General features: G+C 24.7%; 4 protein-coding genes across 7 annotated transcripts; 2 read left to right on the forward strand and 2 right to left on the reverse strand.

Annotated features, from left to right (window-relative positions):
• Positions 1 to 43: 43 nt before the first annotated feature.
• On the reverse strand, positions 44 to 1,644 carry LOC122712284 (acyl carrier protein, mitochondrial). 3 transcript variants are annotated; one of them, XM_043931809.1, is made up of 4 exons: positions 1,337 to 1,644; positions 788 to 898; positions 633 to 749; positions 44 to 340 (listed from the first exon to the last, which is right to left on the reverse strand). In XM_043931809.1, the coding sequence occupies exons 1-4, from the start codon at positions 1,493 to 1,495 to the stop codon at positions 161 to 163; spliced, it is 567 nt and encodes a 188-aa protein (XP_043787744.1). In that variant the 5' UTR covers positions 1,496 to 1,644; the 3' UTR covers positions 44 to 160. The 3 variants fall into 3 exon arrangements, with proteins under 3 accessions (XP_043787744.1, XP_043787742.1, XP_043787743.1); XM_043931807.1 differs by lacking the exon at positions 788 to 898 and having other exon boundaries at positions 1,337 to 1,640; XM_043931808.1 differs by lacking the exon at positions 633 to 749 and having other exon boundaries at positions 791 to 898; positions 1,337 to 1,639.
• A 260-nt stretch (positions 1,645 to 1,904) lies between these two features.
• On the forward strand, positions 1,905 to 8,310 carry LOC122712389 (TBC1 domain family member 9). 2 transcript variants are annotated; one of them, XM_043932020.1, is made up of 19 exons: positions 1,905 to 2,147; positions 3,087 to 3,253; positions 3,379 to 3,552; positions 3,622 to 3,718; positions 3,798 to 3,987; positions 4,068 to 4,144; positions 4,234 to 4,290; positions 4,359 to 4,563; positions 4,653 to 4,858; positions 4,953 to 5,242; positions 5,311 to 5,514; positions 5,585 to 5,916; positions 6,070 to 6,225; positions 6,305 to 6,490; positions 6,589 to 6,777; positions 6,969 to 7,131; positions 7,213 to 7,533; positions 7,624 to 7,745; positions 7,815 to 8,310. In XM_043932020.1, the coding sequence occupies exons 1-19, from the start codon at positions 2,104 to 2,106 to the stop codon at positions 8,031 to 8,033; spliced, it is 3,399 nt and encodes a 1,132-aa protein (XP_043787955.1). In that variant the 5' UTR covers positions 1,905 to 2,103; the 3' UTR covers positions 8,034 to 8,310. The 2 variants fall into 2 exon arrangements, with proteins under 2 accessions (XP_043787955.1, XP_043787954.1); XM_043932019.1 differs by having other exon boundaries at positions 1,907 to 2,147; positions 7,198 to 7,533; positions 7,815 to 8,308.
• A 1,055-nt stretch (positions 8,311 to 9,365) lies between these two features.
• LOC122712390 (40S ribosomal protein S21) lies at positions 9,366 to 9,989 on the reverse strand. Its single transcript, XM_043932021.1, has 4 exons — positions 9,951 to 9,989; positions 9,798 to 9,855; positions 9,536 to 9,671; positions 9,366 to 9,475 (listed from the first exon to the last, which is right to left on the reverse strand). Exons 2-4 carry the CDS (start codon positions 9,845 to 9,847, stop codon positions 9,410 to 9,412), a joined length of 252 nt encoding a protein of 83 aa, XP_043787956.1. The 5' UTR covers positions 9,848 to 9,855; positions 9,951 to 9,989; the 3' UTR covers positions 9,366 to 9,409.
• A 642-nt stretch (positions 9,990 to 10,631) lies between these two features.
• On the forward strand, positions 10,632 to 19,456 carry LOC122712430 (ankyrin repeat domain-containing protein 29). The gene is made up of 8 exons (XM_043932120.1): positions 10,632 to 10,939; positions 12,259 to 12,369; positions 13,150 to 13,248; positions 18,066 to 18,164; positions 18,243 to 18,341; positions 18,454 to 18,651; positions 18,737 to 18,832; positions 19,118 to 19,456. Exons 1-8 carry the CDS (start codon positions 10,928 to 10,930, stop codon positions 19,313 to 19,315), a joined length of 912 nt encoding a protein of 303 aa, XP_043788055.1. The 5' UTR covers positions 10,632 to 10,927; the 3' UTR covers positions 19,316 to 19,456.
• Positions 19,457 to 19,843: the final 387 nt, after the last annotated feature.

Raw genomic sequence — 19,843 nt, forward strand, 5'->3', positions numbered from 1 at the left:
ACATATAGGAGAATGTAATTTACAATTTAATCTAACGATCCACTTTATTTTTACAATTTATATTATATACAGGAGAAATGAAATTTAATTTTTTTTTAAACAATATTTTAAAAATAAAAAAGCTTGACTAATGAGATGATTTATATTATATGAATATTTATTATTCGTAAACATCTTCTCTATCGGCAACGTAACGTACTATATCCGCAGGTCGTAGAAGCTTCTGTGCATCCATATCTGGTATTTCAAAACCAAATTCATCTTCTATAGCCATTATAATTTCTACGTGATCCAAAGAATCCAAACCCAAATCTTCCATAAAATGAGAGTTCAAAGATAACTGCACAAGATATCAAATTTTTAATGATAATATATATAAAAAGTGAATAAATAATTAAATATATTAATTTATTATAGACATCACGATTCAAGCGAAGTGTTAATCTACCATACTTTTCTGAGAAGCTATCTATTAAGTGTTTTACAAATATCATTAATAAGCTCTAAAGATTTTTTTTATTGGAAATTATTGAAAAAATATTTATGAAAATGTTTTTCAAATATGATCCTATATATTTGCAAAACACTTTCACAAGTATTCTTTAATGTTGTATTATCTTGTGAATAGATACCTTCTGAACATCAACTTTATCATAGAGATTGAGTACTAAAAGTACACGCTGGCGAATAAGGTCAAGTGATAATGGTGCCTTATGGCCATACTGACGCACCTGCTTGACTCGTGTGCCCTGTAAAATAATAGTTTGTAAAAAATATATAACTTTACAACCTTGTCAGCAGTTATTTTATCATAAGCTTGGACCACATTTAAAACACGTTCTTCTAGTTCTTGAGTTTTAGGTTTTGAAGTGGATGTACGAATATTTTGTATATTTACCTATTTACAATATTATATATATTATATATATATAATTAAATAGAATACATAATTAATATAATTATAATCTTTATATTAAAACATATAATTATAATAAAAGAAAGTAATATTAATATTAAATTTACAATTATAATTAAAAAGTATTAATTTTTTATATAAGTATGGCAATAAATATAATTAAATATAATATCATTAATGAAATAAAATCTGAATTTATACTGTAAGAGTGGACTTCACTTACTACTTTATGTATATTCAATTTAATTAAAACATGACATACTAAATCGATAGAATATTTTAAATCCTATATTTTACATTTTCTTATATTAATTGTTTTACTTAAAACAGAATTATTTTGATTACATAATGCGTAATTTAAAATAGGATATATGAACTATCGAAAAGAATTCACGAAAATCATAGAAAAGTAATATTTACCTGAGGTATAACTGTGAAGATACTTTGTCTTTTACAATGAAATAATCTTTCATTTAATTGAAATTGCGTGATGGCACTTCGTAAACACGTTCGAGTGATCAAATTTCTAAAAGCACCGGTATTTCTTATTAAAATACGAACTCCCGCGAGAGACGCCATTTTCTCTGCAATGAAAAATTTCGCGAAAAGACGTAACCTAATCGTATAACACTAACTTTACTTGTGTATTGCTGTTATCTCATACAGGAGTTTACATGAATTAAAAATTGTAGCGACATCTACTTTCTAACAATATATTTATTATAAAATAAAAATTATGATTTATTATATTTTATCAAGTGCTTTTCAAACTTTTATATATATATACATATATATAATATGGTATCAATTGTAGTTCCAGAGAATAATATTATTTTAAAAATATTAAAATTTATTATTTTTAAACTTCATATACATATTTGCGTATCAATATAATATATTTATCAATAATTTTATTTAATTTATATTCTATTATAAAATATTTTTTAAAAAAATGAAATATTCCAAAGTAAAAATATTACATTCTTAGTAACATTTTGAATCGAGAATATGGCGAAATTGCAAAAATTGACGCAGCTGACGTGATTTGTAGTAGAGTTCATGTTAGTGTTTATCTTTGGCAAGTATTTTTTCTATTACTCAGGCAACGAATTTTGCTAGTGGCTTGGATAAAGTGTGTTTGAATTTGTATCGTTAGTGCCATATGTGCTGGAACAATAGTGATCAATATGTGGGTGAAGCCACAAGAGGTTCTACTGGCAAATGCTTTTTGGTAAATTAATACGTGTATACAATGTTCTATGTTCTGTTATAATTACTGTTTACATCGTATGTCAAAGACAGCTGACAGACAAATACTTAGGCATTTTAGTAATCTTCGAGCAATTAATATATTCAAAATTAACTATTAACTATTACTTCATATATACAAATAATTATCATTTTAATTAATTTGTAAATTTTTTAATTAAAATTATTTGTTTATACTTCGTAAATATAACTAATGATATTAAACTTAATATATTTCTTAAAAGAATTTATTAATTATATTTTTAAATATCTTGAAATGTTTAAAGTTCTAATATGTCAAGAATTTTAAATTATTGCTATATTTTTCTATATGTTATCATTCAATATAAAAATATAAATTACAATATATTGTACATAAGAGATACGGTTTATTAACGATAAGAAATATTCGCGCTATTAAAATCATTTTACTAATTATCTACGAGATTAATTTCCCCTTCAATAATATTTATGAATAAAGTATAAATGAAAAGTGAAAAATTCTATTGATATGTATATTTCTATAATTATAATATTCTATAAATATAATATTATACGAAATTATTGTTGTTTTGTAATATTATAAATTACAAAAATAAAAATTACAGTTTTTATTAACTAAAGTTTTTTATATCTTTATAATGTTGTGTATCTTTATTATGTCTTTATATTTATATATTTATTATGTTTTTTATGATTTGTTTTTTTTTATTTTAAAATATTTACTTTCTTTATTATGCAATTAAATTTATTATACTTATATTTTTTTTTAATATACAGAAAAATTTGATATTAGCTTTATATAATAGAAATATAAATAGTATATTATGTAATTATAATTATTGTGTTTTACAATGAATAAATGAATTTTATATTTTTTTTTAAGGAAAAATGATTTTATTTTGTTATTTTTATTATATAGGATAACAGAACAAGCAACTGTATATTTTGTTTTACAACGTCGTAAAGGACATGGAAAAACAAAAGGTCTTACTTCTATATTGGTAGGAACATTGGATAGTGTTTTTGACACTAAACCTCCACCATTTAGAATATTACATCAAACGCCATCATCAGAAGTTTATTGGGGTAAGGTATTTCAACATAGAAAATTTAGTTTTTAACATAGAAAATTTAATTTTAAATATTTATTTTTTTCATAATTTTTACTTTTTATTTATAAATATATTGATTTATTTTTTTAATTTATATAGCAGTTGCATGCTCTTTGACACATGAAGAAATTTTACAAGATTGGGAATGGCTTCATTCTAATTTAATGGATACTTTAACATCATTTGATACTGAAGAAGAAATTACTGAATTTGTTTGTTGTAAAATACAATCTATTATTGCAAACAATGTACCAGATTGTCAATTTGCAGATGGTAAATTATTTACTATGAAATTAATAAAAAAGTAAAATTTGTACATAATTATTAAAATTTATTTCACAGAAGAGGATCCAGAATCATTTAAAACTGTATCTTTTAAATTTCATCAACTTTTTAATATACCAAAAGAAGATAAATTAGTCAATTATTATTCATGCAGGTATTTGTATAGTTAATCTAAAAATATATAAAATTTTAATAAAACTTACAAATTTTACATATACTATATTTTTTTTTAGTTATTGGAAATCTCGTTTACCTAGACAAGGATGGTTATATTTATCAATAAATCATATGTGTTTTTATGCCTATATTTTGGCAAGAGAAACAAAATTAATTATAAGATGGGCTGATATTACTGAATTAAGTAAAACTAATTCCATCTTGTTTCCAGATAGTATACGAGTTGTAACAAGAGAAAATAAAGAGGTAAATAAGATATTGTATTGTTTATTATTTAAGATATTACATTTTTTATGATAAGTAATTTTTTTTTATTTTTCTTGTAGCATTATTTTTCAATGTTTCTTCATAAATCTGAAACATATTCATTAATGGAACAACTTACAAATATTGCTATGAAAAGGTAATATTATTTATATCAAGTAATCAATTACATCAAAATAAGAATGAAAAAATATATTTAATAAATTAATATTATTTTATTTTTATTAGACTTATAGATGAAAAAAGTGGTTTTAATGAAGATAGAGAATTATTAAGCAAATTAAGGTATTTGATAATTTAAAAATTTCGAATAAAATTTATATATATTAATACAATGATAATTATATTTACAGCAAAAATGTACCTAAAAAACCATCTTTCTTAAAAAGGGATCTTGATGCACGAGCACATTCTGAAGCTTATAGATTACAATTCAGATTGCCAGGTATTGAAAAATTGGATGGCAGTATTGATGCAACATTATGGACACCATATAATAAAAGATACGTATGGGGAAAAATATTTCTCTCTCAAAATTATCTTTGTTTTGAAAGCAGGGTAAATATAATTAAATATAAAAATTTAATTAAATTTATTATATAAAAATTTATGCTTAATAATGCCATTTAATACTTTTATCAATTTAGGTAAGAGGATTAGTAAGTTTAGTTATACCATTAAGAGAAGTAAGACTTATTGAACCTGCTGAAAATCAATCATCCAGTACAGGAATAGATAAATCTATCCTAGTGACAACTGCTCGATCTTCATTTTTATTTGCTCAGATTCATGATCGTGATTTTGTCGTACAAAAAATATCTGAATTATTAGCAAGATCTAAATTATCAAATTTGTAAGTTTTTACATAATATTACTAATTTTACAATTTTACATTACAATTTAATAATATATTTACATTTTAATTAATATATTTTATTTTGATATAGGAATATTGATCATGTATTTTCTCAAAATATTATAAAACATAATGACAGCAATTGCAAAGAAACTAAATCAGTTAATGATTGGAAACCACAACCACCATTAATGACTTTATTTAAAGCTCCATTAACTAATGAAGCAGCATTAAAACAAGAAGCTAAAGAAAAACAATGGGAACTTCATTTTGCAGAATATGGCAGAGGAATTACAATGTACAGAACGACAGAGACAGCAAAACTTATAATTCAGGGTGTACCACAATCTCTTAGAGGAGAAGTTTGGCTTACTTTTTCTGGTAATATAATAAATGTAATCCTATTCACACAATTATGTTAAGGTAATATAATTTCAATTTATTTATAGGTGCTTTAAATGAAATGGTAATGAATCCAGGACTATATAAGTCATTAGTTGATCAATCTTTAGGTAAATCATGTCAAGCAAATGAGGAAATAGAACGAGATTTGCATCGATCTTTACCTGAACATCCAGCATTTCAATCTGACACTGGTATCAGTGCTTTAAGAAGAGTTCTTTCTGCATATGCTTGGAAAAATCCACAAATTGGTAAAAATTTTATCTGTAGTTATTGTTATAAAAATTTCAAAAAATTATCATTTTAATTGTTTTGAAACAGGTTATTGTCAGGCTATGAATATAGTAGCTTCAGTACTATTAATTTATTGCTCAGAAGAATCTGCATTTTGGCAATTATGTAATGTATGTGAATCATTATTACCCGATTATTATGATAGAAGAGTAGTCGGTGCTCTTGTTGATCAAGGTCTTTTAGAAGAACTAGCTGCTGAACATTTACCAACTTTACATGCTAGGTTGCAAGAACTTGGTCTTATTAAAGTTATATCACTTTCATGGTTCTTAACTATATTTTTAAGCGTTATGCCAACAAGTAGTGCAGTAAATATAATGGATTGTTTTTTCTATGATGGAGCAAAAGTAATTTTCCAGGTATAACACATTTTATGTATACTTTATTTTTAGCTCCTTAATTATTTTTTATTAGTCAAAATATTAAATTTTATTGACATTCTTTCTAATAAATACAGAATAAATTACGTACAGAAGAAATTTGAAGTAAACAGGTCTTTCTTCCTGTGTCAGATAGCATTGACAGTACTGGAGTGGAACCAAGATAAATTATTAAATTGCCGTGACGATGGTGAAGCAATGCAGTTATTAACAGATTATCTTGGAGGTGTATACAATGATGAGGGACTTATACTTCCTAGACCAGTTGATAGTGCTACTCCTAATAGAGTAAGAATACTTTTATGAATTGTATTTGTAAGCATTAAAAATTTTATCTATTTACATTTATGTATATTCGTCAATTTAGAGTATATCTGTTCAGACTTTAATATATGAAGCATATTCAAGATATGGATCTTTGACTATTGGTGGAATAGAAAGACTTCGTTTAAAACACAGATTGAGGGTAGTTCAAAGTTTGGAAGATGGAATTGAGAAAAATGTAATTAGGAGTGTTATTGTTGATAAATATATGACAATGGAAGAATTACAGGTATTATATATATTTTATAATTACAGGTATTATATATATTTAAAAATATATATATATATATATAAAACTGTTTAAAAAATAATTGTATTATTATTTAGGATTTATTAAATTTAGTAAGAGAAGAATTAATGAGTCAACGAAAATCTGAACCTGATCGTTATGATCCAACACAGCCCCCTTATGAAGCATATAAAATAGATTTTGAATTATTTAGAATATTATTTGGTGGTTTATCCCCATGGGGAAAATGTAGTCAAGCTGAATCTCTCGCTGCCCGATTATTCCGTGTAAGTTAAAGTAATTTTAAATTTGAGTTTAAAAAGTAATTTTTTTTAAATATAGTTACCTGTATCTGAAAAAAAACAATTATAATAATTGATAAAAAATATTAGAGAATTAACACCTATGTATATCTTAATTCTATTGAATAAGATCAAGCAAATACAGAAAATGTTCATAAGTACTATTGTACTATCAGTTAATGGATCGTAATCGTGATGGTCTACTGAACTTTCGGGAATTAGTACAAGCAATTGGTATGACAGCAACTGCAGATTTAACACAAAGATTAAAACTTTTATATACTCTACACTTACCACCACTACTTACACCAGCTGATTTTGAATCACCAACGCATTCTGGTAAATATTATTTTATATTTAAAAATATTATAATAAAAGAATATTTATTTGGATAATTAATATCAGATGGTGCTGAAGTAGCAGCTGAAGCTACAGATTTTTTTGATAGTATGGAACAAAGCGTTGCTTCTTTGGAAATGCCAGTTAGTTTAGCAGAAGAACCTAGTATTGGTACTTTATCTCGCTCGACAAGTTTGACCAGCCAACAAGGAGATCAATCATGGGAAGTTCAAAGCATGGGTAGTTTACGTTCTATGATAGCATCTAAAGATAGTCCATTGGATCTTAAAACTGTGCCAAAAATGTCACAAGGACATTTTATTGCATTATGGAAAACTCTTTATGACATGTTTCCTGCACAACCAGAAGAACAAGAAACTTATCATTGTATAGCTTCAATAGGTAAATTATATGTACTACAAATATAAAAATATTATTACTATTTAAATCTATATCATATAAATAATAAAAAAAAATGTTCGTAATATATAGGTACACTTTTACTTCAATTAGGCGATGTTGGCAAAAAGTTTTATGTTGGTAGAGATGAATCTGAAGATAGTTTACTTCTAGCCGCTATTGCTGTTCAACAAACATCTTCAATTATGGAACGGGTAACACATTATTTATATTACATAAATCATCTCATATATTATAAATTATACATAAATAATGATTTTCAGTCACATGATCGTAATGGAAACCCATCAAACATAGTTGCATCTACTGGTCCAGATTGGACAATAAGTGTTGAACAGTTTTTAGCATCTGCCTTAACAGGTCAAGCAATAGTTGATTTTTTTAGTAAAAGAGCAGATCTTGCAGAAGCGATTGCAAGTCTAAAAAATCGTAGATTCAATCGCGTTCATTCCTTATCAGATACTCCTGTGTTAAATGTTTGATACACAGGCTTAACTGTGTATAAAAATAGTGTAAGATATATATGAAATTTATAAAATCATAGATTGCCTTGAATAATTGACCAGTAATTTTATTTTCTAAAGAAATTTCTGCATTCATTGCAATTAGATGTATAAATTTTAGTTAAAAAAATAGATTTGTAGTGCTCAAGACATTTTGTAACAAAATAGTAGTTACAAAAAAGATTAAAATATAATGTTTCATTAAACTAATCCAAGTAATATTTAAATTTTATATGATATTACTATTATATATTTTATTGATTTCAAAATATTGATAAGTATCAAAAAAATTTAATTCTTTATGCTTATAATATTCTTTTTTTAGTGATATCTAGTAATACATTATATTAGTTTTTATTATATGAAATTAAAATTTTGCATATGTGATTGAAAATTAATCTTTCAAAATATTAATCTGTATGTAATTTATTGGCCTAATCATGGATATAGTAATCATATTGATCAAAAACAAAAACATAACATCAATAGAATATGCTCAGGGTAATATTTTAAATCTAAAATATCAGTTCCATCACTTTTTAATAATATTTATGCTTAAAAATCAAGTTCCCAGTAAATAATATTAATACATAATAGAAATTTTTGGAATTAAAGTATATTGAATAATTACAAATTTCCATATTTTCCCAATCGTAATATATGCACAAGATTATGAAATATTTTTATCAATTAATAAATGTTGCTTAGTTTTATAACTCTGCTAAAAATTTCAATATATTTGAAATTAAAAAAACATGAAAAAACTGTAACTTTTGATTGCTACTGATTACAATAATAATTATGTCCAATAATAAATTAAGAGACTATACTTATACTATATATATATATATATGAGTATATATATATATATATATATACATCCTTAAGAAATATGAGATAATTCTTCAAAGTATTAAAAAATTTATACTAATTCTTATTATTCAACACATTATATATATATAATATAAAATTTAAAATGGATATATATATTTTAGCATGTTTATAAATTTTTGTTAAATGCAATTGAAATCATATTTTTTTGACACATACAACTATATTTTTAAAGTAATTTTTATTTTTATATAATTATTGCAAACAAAATTTTTGAAATAGAATTAACAAAAAAAAATTGTTCCATCAAAAAAAATATGAAACATTAAAAAATTATCTTTCTATATGTGTATATAATAATTCATTTCATATATAAAACTCTATGTACAAAAATTATATAATAAATTATATATACAAAAAAACCTTTATAAGTTTATAAATATAATTTAAGTCAATAGTTTAATACAATAATACACATTATTTAAATTTTTATATTTTTATTGAAAGAATAAAAGAGTTATATATTAAAAATTTTTTGGTAATATACCATCATTTTTTGCAAGTCTTACCAAACAATCATCAGATTCACCCTAAAAAATAAATTATTAATAACAAAAAATTAAAAATTAAATAAAATTTAAAAAACATACCATTCGGCGTATAGCTCCACAAATTGCATACATTTTTTGTGAATCACTCATGCGTCCAGTTTCAGGATCAACATCAGCAATACTTAATTGAATAGATGCATGATCTTTAGCATGTATAATACGATTACTTGATGAACTATAAAATATATGATTATTATAATTTATTTAAATTTTTAATTCTTTTCAGTTATATTTACAATTTTTATTTAAAGAAATACTTTATTTTTATATCATAAAAAATTGCAATCCACGTGTTACTTACCACTTTCTTGGGATGTATAAGTCAACAAGTACTCCATTATCGTTCTCCATTTTTATATCTACAATAAAATTTATAGTATGAAATTATATTTTTATGTGAAAAAATATAATATTATGAAATTATAAATTAAAATAAATTCTTATTTTTACTTACTAAAAGAGTACCGTAAAATGGCTTCCTATGGAAAAGAACTCTTACGATATAGTATGAATATCATAAAATAAAATCAAGTTTACCAATATAGAGAATAAATCTCTATATATTTCTATTTATTTAAATGTTTATTAATAGATATTAATTTCATAATTTCGAATATATTTTAATTTGAAATATTAAAAATTTTGAATTCTTTTCATAGATTTTGAAATTAACTATCAAAATTCATTTATTCAAAAATTTTATGCATATTAAGTTATGCGTTTTTAGGGTTTTTACGAATTATGTGACGTAATATTAAATTTTTATCCAATTTGATTGGACAATAAAAACACCAGCACGCGCCAAATCAAAATTTTTTGTACGAAATTAAACAATTTTATAAAAAAAAATAAGAAAAAATATAAAATTATTAATAACATATTATAAATTCAATAATAATCTATGTTTTTATTTACTTTTTATTATATATCTTTAATCATATTTTGAAATTTTCTTCATATTATATTCATATATGTAGAAATTTGTAAAACTCTATAAATACATATATATATTGTGACAGTATACTGTCCGTTACAATTTTATGACAAGTAACACCACCAAGCGGATATTAAAAGAAACATTCCCTGCCTATATTACTGTCAAACAGTTCCATCGGACATTCGGTGACTTGAAGTCATCCGGTAAATCATGATGCTCTTATGATGTGCCTTCGTATTTCGTAAACATGAGAAGTGTGTTAATATTCTCTTACGCGTTTAAATAAACTGTGATACGAAAGTGTGTCCAATGTTAAAATATGTTTTATTTATTACATGTATATTAGAAGTAAAGTTAATATATAATATGTAATCGAAAGTATACTTCATGCATTACGATGCAATTACAATATTAATATTAAGTGCACTTATTCGTTTTTTTGTTAAAAATAATAAAATATTAATCGCACGTTCTTATTACACGTGCTCATCGACATGTCTATGAAGGTAAGTTTTTTTTTTCATTAAAATTCCATTATACAATATAACATATACATTCAATTTGGATATGTTTTGAATGAAATATTACATGTCACATTTTAAAATGTAAATAAAAAACGTTTTTAACGAATTTTAACTTAATTTTTGAAATATTAATTTAATATATTAATATATAATAAATTAATAATTTAAGTTAATAATTTATATAATAAATTTTTGTTTTATTCCAAAAAATAAATAAATAAATAAACAATTTCAATTATAATTTAAACTTATTAATTTTAATTTAATATTGAATTTCAAAATTTATGTTTAAAATTTATGTTTAAAATATAATAAAATATATATTCTCATAAAAAAATATAATTTCTTTCTTATAATCTTTCTTATGATTATTTATATATTCATTTATTATTAAAATATGCATATAGTAATAGACAGAGAAAAACTTTAATACTCTTTTATATAATATGTATGCATTTAGAAACATAAAACTAGATGAGATCAGAATAAATTTACGGAGAACTGATGTCATTTCTTGACAGTGTAATAAGTTACACTGTTTTGTTGATTATATGCATGATTACAATTATTATCGCTTTTATCTTTCAATTTATTTTAATATTAGATATAAATGAATAAGTAATTTTAAATATTTATGACTATAGTAATGGATTGAGATCGTAAAAAATGTATTGATGTACTTAATACGAGAAAACATAGATTATTTGAAAAAAATATTACACTTTGATAAGTTTTCATGATATATACATTGCATAAAAAAATTATTTAAATATAAGTTATATATCTATTATTATATTACTGTATATATATATATATATATATATATATATATATATATATATATTAGAATGTCGATTTATATTTTAATTATGAATTTACGCATTTCGTGATTTCATTATGTATGCGATAAATATATGTATAATAATTATTTAATCTCAATTTATTATATTAAAAGTGTTGATTAAAACAATATTTGAAAAATTTATGTTATAAAAGTATTCAAAAGTTTGTAAGTTTCACAAGAAAAGCAGAGAAATTGTGAAAGACTGCATAATTTCGTATAATGCGATTTCAGTTACAGTCGAATAAATTTATAGTTCATTTACCTTTCTTGATTATGATTATTTAATCGATTGTATTATTGAAGATCGATATATATATANCGTTATCGTTATATTTTTGGGGTCTATAAAAATTATTAGGAAAAAAATAGATTATCAAAGAAATTAGGAAAATAAATCAATATTTCATGAAATCGAATTGCTTTATTGTAAAATCTATTTTCCTTCTTTATTATATAGAAAGAATCACCTTGGGATGTGGAATTACATCTGGCAGCGGCACGTGGAGATGCAAAGCGTCTTCGAGTTCTCTTAGATTCTGGTCGTGTTCACGTAGATTGCAAAGATAAGGTAAATTGGAAAAATTATTCGTTCGATGTATCGTACGATAGACTAGATAAATAAGAAATCAGTTACTATTATCAAGCGGCTATTGTTGGGTCAATCGATTCAATATGCAAATCATCACATGTCATTAAAAGAATAAATAATAACATTATTTCTCATCTAATTTATTAGATTACGTATAGATATTCGTTCTACTTTGGCATACAATCAAATTTATCTTCACTATATAGAATTTGGAATGTAATCAAAATAGATATAGTTTACATTAACCTTCTTTTAAATGTCATGGCGATTTTAAATGTCGTGCTATCGTTTTTTTTTTACTAATTTGCAAATGATCAGTTAAATTAAACATATCATTAAAGTCTGGACTATTTAATTGGTCGTTACATCAATTGAGGAACAACAATCGTCGTTATTATAGTAAATTATCAATTAATGATACATGATTCGATAATACAGGAATATAATAAAGTAGAAATTGTATCAAATGTCAAGTATAAATGATTGAAATTATACGATAAATTTATGAATCTTAATTGTCTGTTTAATGATATGTATCTGTTTATTGATTTGTGAGTAATCGCAAGATCCGTTTAAATCAATTAGAAATTCAGGGGGATTTTCATTATTGAGATCATAATGAAATGGTCGCATCCCAATCAATTTATAATCAATTAAATAAAATTTGTTCAAATTTTTTAATAGAAATCAAAAAAAATATTTTTCACTGATTTATTATCATCTTTACTATAAATCATTGATCATTTCATCCATTTTTAGGATGGCACAACGCCTTTAATATTAGCCGCTGCTGGAGGCTATATGGAAGCGGTCACCGAATTGCTACAACAAGGGGCGGATCCTAATGCCAGACGGCTGGTAAGTCCTGAGCACACGTAGCCGGCCCATGAATGAACTAAGAGTGAATGAAATCCGTTGAACGTGCGCGTCCTGGCAACCCCGTTACCCATTGAAGGGAAATACTTTTTATGATAGCTAAAAGTTAGTTTTTTGTTGTATATTTTTTTTAATATAATTATAATTTTCTTATGATTTTAAGGAAATATACATATTATTTCGTTGAAATATTCCGAAGGACGGTTATGTTTTTTATAAATATACCATTATATTTATCATCAGTTTATTATCAACAGTTTCATAATAATACTTGAATAAACTCAATTAAGGTAAAGATATCATTCTTCGATAATATTTCTATTTTTAATTTTTGATGATCTATATCGCACTGATGATGTCGTGCTCTATTTGTATCCGATAATTAATCTTTATGTTTTTGTTGATTATGAACTTACGAAGAAAAAATGATGCCTATAGTTCTTTTACTAGTTTTCCAAAATAGAAATAGAAAACATAATTTTTGATCTATTCATAGGGTTCGAAAAGTCTGTGCGACATAAAAAACTTGTTGCTTATATACATGTAACATGAGGCACCAGGAAGCAGTCGAGTGGCTTTTTTTAAATGGCTCGTAACGATTTATCGCTGAGTTCACATATACTTTCAGGTACCATCAAGAATCTCTGTATTGTATGCAAATTCAATAAAATACGGGACCATGTTGTGATTTTCGGTTATAAAATATCTATTTAGCTTTCAATTAAAAAATCTGATACGTGATTAATTAAAGATAGTTTTAGACAAGCGATCTTTATGTGATATTTTTATTTATTTTCTCTTTTAATATATTAATGTTTAAATTACATTCACTATTTTTTTTTTTTTTAGATATAAAATATTGATGAATAAATAAAGATATAACAATATCAAAATAAAGAAAAATGAAAAAAATTTTTTCTGAATATTTGAAACTAAATAATGATAATAATGTAGAGATTAAATACGCATTAATACAATCATCACAATTCGATTTTCAAAATTTATTTATTTTTATTGATAGCAATTTGAACTTTATTAATAATTATTTTTGAAATTATTATCGCTTTATTCACGATCTAAATGAATTCTTAATCAATTTTAATTATTGAAAGAAAAGAGAGAAATAAAAGAAAAGTAGAATATAATGATAGAATATAAATGCGAGAAAGATGCAATTAATCACGAACTGTTTTGTTTCTCCAATCGTAAGTCGATTATGTGGTCGATAATAGGCGAGTTTCTAACTCATATTAAGAGATTAGAGAACGTATCCTTCTTTCAAATTCAACAAATACCGTGATTTTGTTTTCTATGTTAAAAAATAATATCATTTTTTAATTAAATGCCATGATTCGTGAAAAGTATTCTTCTTAATCATGCTGATGCATTTTAAAATGAATAGTATTCCAAAAATGCGATGATAAATGGATAACAATCATATGAAATATAATTTTCGAATAAATCGAATGATTTCTTCTGGTAATTTTTAATGTTAAACAATTAACAATGTGAATCTAAGAAATAAAAATAATATAGTAAGAATCAGCAAAAGTGAATCGAAACAACGAGAAAATTTCTATTTGCATTGAAAGCTTACACGTGAATTCATTAACGTCAGCCAATTAGACATACTTATTTTATAGTTTCTAAAAAGTGCGACCTGAATACGACGAGGTCGCGATAAATATATGATATATATATATATATATAATATCTCGCTTCTTAAATACTCTGGTTGGCGCATAAAATACCTGTGTATAAAATATGTGTTTATAACGTTTTAAATATGTATATTTGTCGGTAAGCATATTCAAGGTTGCTGAAGCGAAGCATGTTAGGTTGCATCGCAGTATACGCAGGTTCGCGTGTTTCTAATGCATTTCAACAGCAATATCTGCTATAATATGGAACCGGCCACGTAGAACTCACGTGGAGCTCAAACTGTCTAAACGCGGTTTCTGCACAAATTGCTGGTATCAGATTGAAAATCGTGCGTGGGCGTTCGTGACACACTAATCCCTTAAATTTGGCCTCGTTTAAGAAACAGACTTTCGACCGATTGAAACAAATCTTTTCATAATTATCAATATTGTCTTGTTATTCAAATATCGTATTCATTAATTCTTCATTAAATCTTCTGTGTATATATTTTTATTTTTAAAAAATAATTTAATTAGATTTATTAACTTCATTTACAGTTTTTAAATATCTTTTTCTTAATTTAAGTTTCAGCTTAAGAACGTTTTTCGAAAGTAAAACCTTCTATCTAATATCTGACTTATCGAAATCTTATCTTATTTGTATTACTTTAAATGTCTATGTCATACTTGAATCATAAATAGTAACATTAAAATGGTATATTATTTTTATCGTTCAAGAAACTGACAAATTTTTATAAAAAAAAAAAAAATGGAAAATGTTCAATTCCAGGTATTTATTTACATATACAATTACGGTAAAAATAAAATATTAATAAGAAAACAATATGTTTTACTTTGTAAAAGGATTTCAGAATTTCATAGTATTGACTTGATATAAATTTTCCAAACTTTACTAAGAAGTTTCATAAGAATTTCAAATAAACAATTCTCGTAGCACACAGAAAACGTATTATATCGCATAAAACGTTAAAATAGCGTATGCTGGAAAGCAGATTGCTCACAGGAAGTAACAAGTTCATTATAAATCGGCGATGGTCGTCATCCATCCGAGCATCCTCTCCGTTTTGAACGGTAAGCATTAATTGATACGATTATTTAATGGGGACCAGAGTGCAACACTATAGGTACCATGCACCATTTGTCTCTAATTATCACGTTTGTCTACGATCCAACAAATTAATTAAACTAAGAGAAGAGGGAAAATAATTTTAACTTTTTATGTCGTTCCACTTCATATTCGACATATATGCGTCATATATCATAGAATTTGTTTCAAATTATCGTCCAGTGATTTCTTGCAAATCATTGATTCTTATCGAATTATATATTCAAAATTTTTTAAATTAATATGATAATTAATCGCAATTAAAATTGGTTTTTTAATTTTTTTTAAATATTTATCAATAGATTATTATTATAAGGTTATTTTCAATTCAGTCATAAATTATCGAGAATTGAAAAGAAAGAGTCTTTTATACCGTATGCTTTTGAAGACGATATAAGTTAAATGAAAAAAAATATATTCGATCACGATGGCATCTATTTATGACTAGATAGACAGGTTGATCGTCATTATAGAATTTCTGCGGTTTGTAATGGATAGGTATTGTATCTCCCAGCTTGATATGGTTGAAGAAATATCGGAACGTATATATATATATATATGCACTAGAGAACATTATAATATCGACAATAAATAAATTACATATTTTATAAAAAAAGCATAGCTCGATTTGAATGAATTGGGAGTTTTTTTTTCAAACTGATCATCAATGCTTTGAAACAAATATCAGTGAAAGTATATATATAGTTGATACTTGAACAGGTTTGACTTGCATTGGCCTGGACATACGTTGTTCCTTTCGTGGATATTCGAAACACACACCAGTACTTTCTCTCCTTTACCGATGGATAGATATTCAATTCGAAATCGCTCTCTTTTTATTCAATTACTTGGAACCCGATTCATTATAAGTTTCAATAAAATTTAACATTGAAAAGACTAATATTGAATGTTATTTATACTTAAATCAATCAATTGTCTAGAACTTATTGAACTTGTACAATTAGAATCATAATGTTAGAACTATAATATTTTATCGATAATATTTTACATTTATAATTGATGTATTCATTTCTCATACCATACTTCACTCACTCATTGTAAACTATTACGATGTTGGAATTTTACATCACAATAATCGAAATATTCTATTATAATGAGGAAAGAGTTCAAATGATAATACATCAATTCTTTCTCAAGACATTAAGTAAACTACATATAAAGTATTGATTCTTCACAGACACAAAAGGATATCTCTAACATATTATAATAGATACTATGTCGCCATAAAGGCGACAGGATGTCGTTCTTACTGTCAATTATCTGCAAGATGTTATAGAATAAATTTTCTTCGATAATTGTAATTCAGTTTGAATTTTATACAGATTGAAATATAAATGATACTAGAATTATAAAATATTAAATTCATAAAACATTCAAATAAGTGATTATGGAATTTAAGAAGAATATGATATTTAAATAGATGAATGACTATTAATTATTCGACAATATTTAATATTCGATATTTAAAATAATTATTTTAAGTTTTTCTTTTTATGTTTATCTTTTTTATATTTTATAATTAAATTTTTTAATATATTAATATTCATCTCAAATTTATATAATTCTATTATTTTCGAAACAAATTGTTTTATTGCTTCTTTTATAATTTCTATCTTTTGCTTTCTCTCTTTTTTTTAATAATTAATATACTTTTTAAAAAATTATCATTCTCTTTTTAATCGATATTTTAAATATTTTAAGAATTAAAAACAATATTACTTTCTCTTAAGAAAGAAGCTAAATTTATATTTTATATTTCTTCTTTCGTGATTTCTAGCCGACTTTTTTATTTTTAATTAATATGAAACAGAGGCGAAAGTATTTATAAGTTTGTTTTGTATTCTTTTCTATTATATATATTTATAAAAATAGTATAATAATTTTTTAGGAAATAATCATTCGTTTTTTTTTTTCCGTTTTGTCATAAAATCCAAAAAATTTTCTGGCACTTCGTACAATTTTCTTGGTTCATTTCATTAAAATTTTTTAACTTTATTAATTTTTATTTTTAGACAGGTACTACGGCATTATTTTTCGCCGCTCAAGGTGGTTATATGGATATCGCCAGTCTTCTATTGGAACAAGGTGCTATCGTCGATTCTTGTAGCATAGTAAGTTGGAACAAAATAAAAAGTATCGTGTAACCAGGTGAAATTGAAACGATCGACAATTTCTGGTTGCGATTGCAGGATGGCGGTACCCCACTTTTCGTCGCGTGCCAGTGCGGTCACCTAGATGTTGTAGAAGGTTTGATTGAAAGAGGCGCCAATCCGAATGCTTATATGAAGGTGAGATAATTCAAATTTTATGATAAATATTATATTCGCTTAATAATTTAGAAAAATTATTCTTAATATGTGATTAAAAAATATTAAATTAAAAGATATAAAATCTGTATAGGATGGTGCCACAGCGTTATTTATTGCTGCTCAAAATGGTCACGTGCGTATCTTAGAAGTTCTTTTGGAGCACGGAGCAAAAACGGATGCTGCAAGAACCGATGGTGCCACGCCTTTATGGATAGGAGCGCAAATGGGACACGATCATGTCGTGAGGAGGCTTTTGAAAGCTGGTGCGAAGGTCGATGCCACCAGACATGTAAGTCGAGAATAATCGTACAAAGAGAAGAAGTTAGGATCGACATTTCAAAAGAATAGCTAGTCTGAGTGTTTTTTCTTTATAGGATGGCGCGACTCCACTATTTAAGGCGGCTCATAAGGGCCATGCCGCTGTTGTAGGTGAGCTACTGAAGTACCGTCCATCTCTTGGTATTCTTCCAGTAAGTAAAAGTATTTCTCTTAAATTAAAATTTTAAATTCTAAGAAAAATGTAAAAATAAATTGGTAATTAATGAAAGTTAATAAAATTATTGTTAATAATGTTAAGGAATTATTTAAATATTATTTAAATAGTTTACAAACAAACATAAAAAATATATTTATATTTTAAAATATAATAAATCAGTTTTATATTGGATATTGATGTATATAATAATATTTGAAATATTTCCTGTAATTTCTTTTTCCATAATTTTCATTTAAAATTACACAAAAATTTTTTTCAGAATGGTGAAAGTGCATTGCATGCGGCAGCATTAACGGGACAAATGACTGTTACAAGACAACTGGTAGGTGCAGGAGCAGATCCTTTACTCGTAAATCAAGAAGGTATCACGCCTCTTCAATTAGCTATTAGACATTCACAAACACAAGTGGCCAATTATTTAAAAGATAAAATTAGAACGCGTACAGGAACATCTTAGCAAAATCCATGTTTATCTACTCTAATAAAAATTAAAATGAAAAAATAAAAAGAAAAGAATGTAGACCAGTGAAAGAAATCAGTATTTCTAAAAAAAAAAAAAAAAATAGATAAATAAATATATATATTAATTTGTATACTTTAGAAACAGTTTATATACGAAATAATCAAGTATAAACGAATAATAAATGAATTTTTATCATATATCGCATAGCGATGAACAAGACTAAAAAATAAATGAGATATTGATTTATATTAAAATCACAGAATTGTGGTTTAAAACTCCGTCATTTTTTTAAAACTGTTATTTTTATTGTATGTATATTTAGATATGTATAAAGCATATTCTATCTAAATTTAGATGAAATATATTTTAACGTATTCTTCTGTTGTGTAAATATATCACAATATCGAAAATCTTTTAAAAACATTTTTTAATGTAAACGACATTCATCTCAGAGACAAGATCAACAGAGTTGATTTTGCATTAGATATATTAGAAATATATATCTTGTTAATACTGAATTCG

Source organism: Apis laboriosa, unplaced genomic scaffold (genome assembly GCF_014066325.1).
Source record: "Apis laboriosa isolate Shangri-la unplaced genomic scaffold, ASM1406632v1 scaffold1_cov151, whole genome shotgun sequence".
Classification (NCBI taxonomy): domain Eukaryota; kingdom Metazoa; phylum Arthropoda; class Insecta; order Hymenoptera; family Apidae; genus Apis; species Apis laboriosa.